Source organism: Antedon mediterranea, chromosome 10 (genome assembly GCF_964355755.1).
Source record: "Antedon mediterranea chromosome 10, ecAntMedi1.1, whole genome shotgun sequence".
Lineage (NCBI taxonomy): Eukaryota > Metazoa > Echinodermata > Crinoidea > Comatulida > Antedonidae > Antedon > Antedon mediterranea.
The window spans coordinates 21,497,538-21,507,008 of record NC_092679.1 but is presented as its reverse complement, the minus strand read 5'-3'; the positions used below and the strand labels follow the sequence as shown (position 1 = coordinate 21,507,008).

The 9,471-nt window shown below is 32.2% G+C and overlaps 1 protein-coding gene across 1 annotated transcript; it reads right to left on the bottom strand.

Annotated features, from left to right (window-relative positions):
- Window positions 1-1,362: 1,362 nt before the first annotated feature.
- LOC140061314 (scavenger receptor cysteine-rich domain-containing protein DMBT1-like) lies at window positions 1,363-6,434 on the bottom strand. The gene is made up of 11 exons (XM_072107824.1): window positions 6,365-6,434; window positions 5,913-6,260; window positions 5,366-5,491; window positions 4,727-5,083; window positions 3,898-3,972; window positions 3,708-3,776; window positions 3,261-3,436; window positions 2,670-3,070; window positions 2,105-2,213; window positions 1,770-1,956; window positions 1,363-1,520 (listed from the first exon to the last, which is right to left on the bottom strand). The coding sequence occupies exons 1-11, from the start codon at window positions 6,432-6,434 to the stop codon at window positions 1,363-1,365; spliced, it is 2,076 nt and encodes a 691-aa protein (XP_071963925.1).
- Window positions 6,435-9,471: the final 3,037 nt, after the last annotated feature.

Sequence of the window (9,471 nt, the reverse complement as noted above, 5' to 3'; positions counted from 1 at the left end):
AAAGAAAAAAGAAAAGGTTAAAAGAAAAAAAAAATTATCAATATTTATAAACAGTGTTACCATTTTAATCAACAGTTTCATCATCGTCGCCAACAAATTCATTACATCTAATCATCATTATACCATCAAGAAGGTTACGTTTTAGTCATCATCACCACCATCGTAACTTACTAAATTTAACAGTTTAATCATCATCAAATCTTCATTTTCGTAATCAGTAACACGCCCATAATAACTATTTACATTTCATCAGCAGACATTTTAATCATCAACATTATCATCATTCAATTGATTCACTTTCATGATAATTAAGATTTCATCAACATTATATCATTAGGCTTTTCATTTTAATCAATATCGACACAACCACCTCGTCGTCGCCAGTAATCCATAATAAGTAATTAACATTTCATCAACATTATATCATTAGCATAATCATAATCAACATAAAGTTGAAGTTATCAGAACCTCTTATCATTTCCAACAACAATAATCTTATTTATTTATATCAACATCGCCATCAACATCTTCCTCATCATCTTCTATATTTCCAATGTCAACATTTTTCAACTAACGTAAATAATTACACAAGATTATTAGATCAGAAAAATATTTTTATTTGGGCAATAATTTAAAAACTATAAATAATGAATACATTTGGGAAAATAGATATGTAAACATAAGGCATGTAATTCATAAATAGTTTTTTCCAAATACGTAAATATTTTAATATAATTCAGAAAGAAACTACACCAAACTAAAGAAACAAAACAACTTTATTGATATTAATTTTAAATATACTTTGTAACTGTTTTATATGATTTCACGATTAATAATTTAATTTAAACGACGATCATGACACGACTTATGTAAACATAAGGCATGTAATTCATAAATAGTTTTTCCAAATACGTAAATATTTTAATATAATTCAGAAAGAAACTACACCAAACTAAAGAAACAAAACAACTTTATTGATATTAATTTTAAATATACTTTGTAACTGTTTTATATGATTTCACGATTAATAATTTAATTTAAACGACGATCATGACACGACTTATGTAAACATAAGGCATGTAATTCATAAATAGTTTTTCCAAATACGTAAATATTTTAATATAATTCAGAAAGAAACTACACCAAACTAAAGAAACAAAACAACTTTATTGATATTAATTTTAAATAGACTTTGTAAGTGTTTTTTAATTAATTTAATTAATTTAATTTAAACGACATAATTTGAAGTTGGTATACTGTATTGGTTGAAATAACATTTTGGAAACAGAACAGAATAAGCCAAACAGTAGAATCTAATTAATGTAAGCATTTCTAATTTAATCTAAAGTAAAGCTTCTTGCTTCACATCTCTTCCACGTGATTTTCCAGTTTCTGGTAAGACGTCTTGTCATTTTTCCTGCCCATAACCCAAAGGCTGCATCCTATTGCCATGACAACAAGACTTAGAGCAATCAACAAAATCGATGGAAAAGATTGGAATTCGTCAGTTGATGTTGACTCTGAAAATAAATAATAAAGATAATTACAAATCATTTACAAAATTTTTGACAAATGTATTTTTTATTTATTAAAAAGTATTGAATTGTATATGTAAAAAGGAAAATAGTGAAATATAAATCTGAATGTTGTTTATTGATTCTTAAACATTTTCCGGTTTTTATTTCCCAAAAGAAAAAAAAATTCTAATTTTAAGCCTACAATTATCGTATTTAGGACATTAAAAAAAAGGTAAATAAATTATTGTATACCTTTAGCGTCAAGTAAAATGTTCGAGCTCGCATCTTGACTTTTCAGCACCAAAGGTCCAAGTTCAATCGAAATGCTGTCAGACAATTTATTGGGTAGTGTGACGTCACGGCGTTGTCGTTGGTTACAGTTCCTAGAGCATCTCCAGTCACTCTCATTGCAAATGGAAAGTTGACAATGAACAAAAATCTATATTAATTTAGAAACAAAAAGAAGAACGTCAAATAGCTTACTATGAAAAGTGCATGATTACATTTCATACTTATTGTATCCGGAGAAATTTTATTAATTAATTATATTAAAATTAACTCTATAATTAGTTGTATTTTATTTATACCGTTGAGTGTTCGCCGTTGAAGCCAAAAGTTTCAAACGAAAAGAACGCCCGGGAAAAATCTCCGTCTGTTGATTTTCCGTCAAAGCTAACCGTCGAGTCTGTATCACAACTAGAGAAGATAGAAAAGGTTTATTCATGTATTAGCCTATACATCCATCTAAAATGACTTTGTTAAGTAACTCTGAAGTAATTGTTACTGCTTCAAAGTAGACATTTCTACTTTATCTATAGGTACGTAAATACCGTGACACTGTGCGCATGTGTGGCACGTGTGGCATTTATAAGGGTTGTTTTGGGTAATGCAGTCTGAAAATATTCATATGAGTCAGTAGAAAGGAAATCGGTTGTGTACAATTGGCAAACAAAACAAAGATCCAACTTTATTATTGTTTTGCCGTGGAAGCTAAACATTTAGTCAATACAACCATTCAACTTATTATAAACAAAATGAAAATTATTCTAAACCATTGATAACCAGGTAGAATCACTTAAAACCAAAAAAACGCTTTAAATTCATCCTATTTACTGTGCAAAGCATTATTATTATTTTTGATATTATGCCTACCTGTTTTTAATTATATCATAGTTAGGCTGAGCATCAGGGTCTGGGTTTGGTGTGGCTTTGCAAGAATCGACAAACAGAACCATATCATTACTAAAAGTCTTCACACTCGCACCAACAAACACTTTACTTCCAAGTTCCAATGTGATCGGATACTGCCAACTCGGGTATGGGGTAGAATAACTGCTGTCTGTGTACAGCTCCATTGCGAAAGTAAAGTTATCGTGTTCGCGTTTTAGGTAATCTTTTTCGGTTCCCAATGTATCAAAACTAACGGATGAGTGACCTGTATTTTTTAGGTCACATTCGACGGTTATGCGACTGTCATCTTTCCTATAAATCGTGGAAACCCCTTCATTTGATACAATTACCTGATTTTTGTAAGTTGTTGAAGCCAATGTCGACTAAAAATAAAGCACAAAGAAAGATTTTACATCGTGATAAAAAGAAAAATTACAAAATTTGTGAATTGTTCTAAGAACAAACAAGAGAAAAAATCCTGGATTTAAATGTACCAAAGAGTTTTATTGTGGGAATATTTTGTCACTGTTTTATTTAATGTAACATTTATGATCTTTTGTACAGTAGGCGTACCTTCATAGTGGTTTGACATTGATCGTATCTAGTATATAAATACAGCCAATACATGCCGTTACGATACGTGTATCCCATCGTGCCACACATCGGGTCGATAAAGTGTGCGGTGCTATTACTTTCAAGCGAAGCCGCATCAAGGTAAACTGTCATGTATGAATTACTGCATACAACATCTGAAAAGAAAAGTACCGTATGAATTATTGCACAGCACATTTGTTCGGCAAGGGTTCGAGGCGCGCTCACTCGCTCCATGGTGCTTCTTGGATCACTTGACGTGGTTGTAGGTCCAGTGTACATCATATCTCAGTCATGTGCGATTTAAAGAACTTGTAAATCTTCTGAGACCCCGGTGTACTCATACACACTGTCACACATATCCACTCATCATAATAAGGTTCTCTGCAGAATAATTTAACAAAATAAATGACATGTTTTATTACTCACCAGTTTGTATCCATTCAGGGGTTGTAACAATAAGCTGAGTTGTGGGAGAGGCTGTAGTTGGTGATATTTCTGTAGGAGAAAGAGTGTAGGCTAAATATGAATGATGGTAACTGAAAGGGGGAATGATGAGCAAACATTTGTACATATTATACATTTTTTATTTATACGTTTTGAAAAAATAGTTACATACCAGTTGTTCTAATTTCTTCAAATGTGGTTAGATACTGTGTACTTCTTTCAGGAGATGCTGTAGTCTGTAGTATATCTATAGGGAAATGCGTGTACGATTAAAAAATTATTCGAAGAATGGCAAGGAGAATCCATTGAATACAATATACGAATGGTGTCTACTTTCACATTTAAGATTAAATCACGCAACATTTTAGAAATCAAGAAACGTGTTTTTATTTAAATTATACTTGTTGGTGCAGGTGCCTATATAACTACATCTACCAAATGTTGAAATTTGAAGTCAATTACTAGGCGATATTGTTAGAAATTCTTACTCTTAAGGAGAAGTTTGATCTGTTCATTGAGAAATTTGTGACAAATACCTTAATGATGTATTGTTCCCCTGAAAAAATATTTTTTTTTAATTTTTTTTGAATATGCCATTTTAATGCCACATAATAGTTATTCACTTTTACCAAAAATTGGATCGAAAAAAAAATATTTTACCTAAAAAAAACTGTAATTTAAAGCAAAACATAGTCAAATTGGCTGGCAGCCAATATGTTTTTGGTTAAATTTAACCGGGTTTTTTTTCATTTTATTAGTGAAAATATTAGTTATTCAGGTTTTTTTTCCTACGGAAGTGATTAAGTTTGTTAAAACTACAAAATGGCCTATTCAAAGTCTGATTTTATAAATCTTCATTTTTTATGTTTTTGGGGGACAATACATCTTTAATGGTTTATATAAATAATATATATTTCTACTTTGGAAATATTAATTATCAAAATCGCATGCAACATCCATAAATTGCACTATTGTAAATATGAACAATATTAATAACTTACCTGGATATTCGGAGCATGCTCCTTTACTAATATAAATATCATCGATGGCAACCATCTCTGTATCGTAATAACCGCCATTGGCTCTACCATAAATTGTCAATGAGGAGTTATTACTAATGAAATCGATACTTTTTGACTTCCATTTTTGACTGAAATCGTCATAATCTCTAAACAAAATTTCTGAATCATAATAGTTAAAATAATGATATATATCGATCTGTTGGCTTGAATATCCACTCATATAATAGTTAAATCGAAGACAGGCTTGGTTCCAACTTTCTGGTATATTGTGATTACTAAGATATCCATGTTTGTTTCCGCTTTCCCCATAACTGCATCTCACATTTATGTAATAATCTGAAATCAAATAGAAATAGTGTATGGCAATTGCAAATATAATAACTGTGACGTAATATTGTATTCATAAGCTCCATGTTTGTTTCTCTCATTTATGTAATGATTGAACACCAAATAGAATAGTGAATGTGCCGTTATTATGTTTGTTTGTTTTGTTTTCATTCATAGGTTTCTTCCTTTATTAAAGTAAAAGATAGAACATTGAGTTCAATTCAATTCTTCACTTTTATACGGTTTATGTGTGGTTTTTATTATGATTGAATCAATCGTAGTATATTTTACCTGATCCCGAGTAACGGCTGCCTAGATCTTCATAGCTAACATATCGTTGGGAGGACCGGTACCACTTATTAGGACCAACGTTAGCCCAGTCAGAAAATCCTTCGTTGAAGTTAGAACATTCGCCATCTGATGAGGAAAGGAAAAAAAAACATGGATAATGATAAACGTTGTCAGTCCAAAAGAGTTGTTTAGAAACCACCTGATGCGCAAGCGGTATCGTGTTTAGCGACAATAAACATCCTGCATTATCATGTCTTCTGACAGCAACCTTCATCTAAATAACCTCTCTTGACATTCTAGCCTTCTTCTTCAAAAGCGTTGTCAATGTTCTTCTGCCAGTGAGTTGCACGATACTACAGGATGTTTTGTTCAGCTGAACAAGATATAGCATGAAAATCGGCTAAACATCAGTTGTTTCCAATCTCAGTATTTACAACGATGGCAAATGCTTTGGTAAACCGTTGAATTTGTCTAACTACATGGTTGAATATAAATCATCTTCATTGCTTTCATAAACATTCATTATTATTATAATAATCAACTCTACCTTGACCTTCCGGGTACACAGATACTTCAGCCTTAAATCCTTTCTCCACCACACTACCATCTGTACTGAAAACAACCGTTATTGTGTTATTGGTAGATATTGTTTTTGGTGGTGTACTGGAACCACTGAATCTACCAATCATGTCTCCATCACTGTAAATAGTCACATAATCACAACATCCCTCAAGATAGAAATCGTAGAATTCAACAGAGAGCAAACTTCCAACGTGAGTAGTAAATGTCCAGTTGATGTTTTGGTTGTTTCCATATTGGTTTGGATATCCAGGCGATGATATAACTTGGTTTTCATCACCACAAAGAAATTGTTCAGTGTGTAGTTGCAAATAAGCTATCGAGAAAAAACATATTTTATGTTAGTATATTATTCTTTACTATGTATTGAGTGTTTATGTTATTATCTTGACATAGCTTAATAGTTTGGTTAAAACTTACCCGCCGTAGTTTCCATATTTGGTTGTGTCATGGGTAAATCTGTATATTCCAACATTGTAGTCAACGACATATCTATGTTTGTAATTTCAATATCGTAATAATTTAGTTATAACAGCAAAACGCAATTTAGGTCAGGGTATCAGTGCATGATTTCATAAGAAAAATATGATATTTGAAGGACTTTATTGAGATTTAAAGTATAGAGTGGGGCACATAATATAGGCAAACTCAAACAGCGTCGTACGAAGAGAAAGTTAAAGATGTATTGTCCCCCTGAACAATTTATTAAAAACATTTTTTTTTTTAATATGCCATTTTATTATCACATACCGTAATAGTTATCCACTTTGAAAAAAAATTTAATCCAAAAAAAATGTATTTACCTGAAAAAAAAAGGAATTTAAAGCAAAATATAGTCAAATTGGCTGCCAGCCAATGGGTTTTGGTTGAATTTGACCATTTATTTTGTCATTTTATATGAGAAAACATTTTTTTTTTTTTTTCACGGAAGGGATTAACTTTATTAAAACTACAAATTAACCTATTCAAAGTCTGATTTAGTTAATCTTCATTTTCATGTTTTTGGGGGACAATACATCTTTAAATAATTATGTTTAATATAATGTTCTCCCGACGACCTAAAAAACACCGACGAGTCAAGACGTTTCGTTGGGCCTCGTCGTACGAAGCTGTCTGAATTGGCCTTTATTTGTAGAATAGCTAAAGAAGATTATAGTCTAGGATATTTTGGAAAGTTGCATTTTTTTTTGCTATATTTCATAAAATTTGGATATGTTGTAGAATAGACATCACTGAATCCAAAAAGTATTTGCTCCATTTTTTTTTTCATACGCAAGGGGTGTTGGCAGCCATTTCAAAATGGCCGCCATTTTGGACAAAATATTGTAAGTATATGGCATTAAAAGATGTTATCGAGATAGAAATTCAATCATAAAAGTAACAATAAATGTTCACATAATATTTCACATCATTTTTGTAACTGAACAAGCCAAAATGGCCGCCATTATGCCCAAAATGGCTGCCATTTTATCCAACATGGCCACCATTTTATCTAAAATGGCCACATATATCAATCAAATATTTTTTAAAACTTTTATTCACATATATTTGGTAAAAATTAGATATGTTGTAGAATAGACATCACTGAATCCAAAAAGTATTTGCTCCATTTTTTTTTTCATACGCAAGGGGGATTGGCAGCCATTTCAAAATGGCCGCCATTTTGGACAAAATTGTTTCAAATATTGTAAGTTTATGACATTAAAACATGTTATCAAGATAGAAATTCAATCATAAAAGTAACAATAAATGTTTAAATAATATTTCACATCATATTTGTAACTGAACAAGTCAAAATGGCCGCCATTATGCCCAAAATGGCTGTCATTTTAGCCAATATGGCTACCATTTTATCTAAAATTGCCACATATATCAATCAAATATTTTTTTATTCACCTATATTTACAATTGGATATGTTGTAGAATAGACATCACTGAATCCAAAAAGTATTTTCTCCATTTTGTGTTTATAGGCAAGGGGGGTTGGCAGCAATTTCAAATTGGTCGCCATTTTTGACAAATTTTTTTTAAATATTGTAAGTTTATGGCATTAAAAGATGTTTTATCGAGATGGAAATTCAGTCATATAAGTAACAATAAATGTTCAAATAATATTTCACATCATTTGTGTAACAGAACAATGGCTGACATTTCAACCAAAATGGTCGCCATTTTATCCAACATGGCCGCCATTTTTATCTGAAATGGCCACATAATAAAATTGTTTTTTCTTTAACTTTGATTAAATATATGGGCTATAAAGGAACCAACATAACAACATAATAATATTTGTGTTTAATTACTTTACTTATTTGTCGTCACTTTCGTTATCACTATCACTGTCCGAATCGGATGTAGACAACAATGGTCATATATTGTGACAGTTATTCTCGTCTGTTTCGCATTTACACATCTCGGTATATTGTAGATTGTTTTTCTTGCACGTGCATGTATTATGGGAACATGTACTTAAACATGAACACCGTATTAGCTCCACAACTGCTTCTGGAGCAGTTTGCTTCTCGTATAATACTGGTCTTAGTTTACCGTTCTCTATAAACCAGCCAAGTTTTGGCATGGATCGGGAATTATTGGGTCAATAGTTACATGGCTCCATATATATTGGCCTGGAGATGTGCACGTAGTATGTGCTGGTGCAACGCTCCAGACGTTGGTGGCAATTTTTCCACACCTTGATTATTTGGCAGTGTTTTGAACCGTTTCCATCTCAGGGTTGATGAATCTTTGGCTGACACCCTTTTAGTTTCAATAAGACCGCACAGAAACTCCTCGCATCCTGCCTTCACATTGAAAGATGGCACATTGTCTTCTCCGAGTTTGACTAACGCTTCTATGATGTGAGGAGATGACTTCATATACATCTTAAAAGCTGTTTTTTCCTGTGTACATCCAGTGATAGCATGGAAACCTGGTAGTTTGGCTGCCTTTTCCGGTCCAAGGGGATCGTATATTGATTAAAGAGCAATTCTTCTTGTTTCAGCTGTGCCTGTTAAAATACCAGAATTTTCCCCTAACTGTTGTAGGCGCCTTAAAATTAAAACAAATAAGTCGACTTCATTTCCTGGTGTAGATGCTACTTCAATACCATGAGGGATCATTAGTATATCTACCTCTTCTTTGGGTGCTCACAGGTGTTGTTGGGGAATGTTCAGGTGTGTTTGTGTTCATCTTGTCGCATGACTGTTACAATAGGATGTTTACAATTTCGTACTGATTTGTCGGCAAGATAAATTGTGAGTTGATCTTTTGTCGTGTTGCTTGACAAGAATATTGCTTTGTTTTTAATCAGTGTGGAATCTTCCACAATAATTTCCACAATGTTAGGAGGAGATGATTGATATCGGATATCGTCTTTAAGCGAAAGTGTCTTCTCATAATTGTCAAAGACAACACGTCCACCAACATAAATGTATTTGTTAAGTAGAGAATCTATGCAGGCTACAAATGCCTCCACAAAATCTTTGCAGGTGGTAAAAGTCTGAACATTCATAAGAGTTTGAACAACT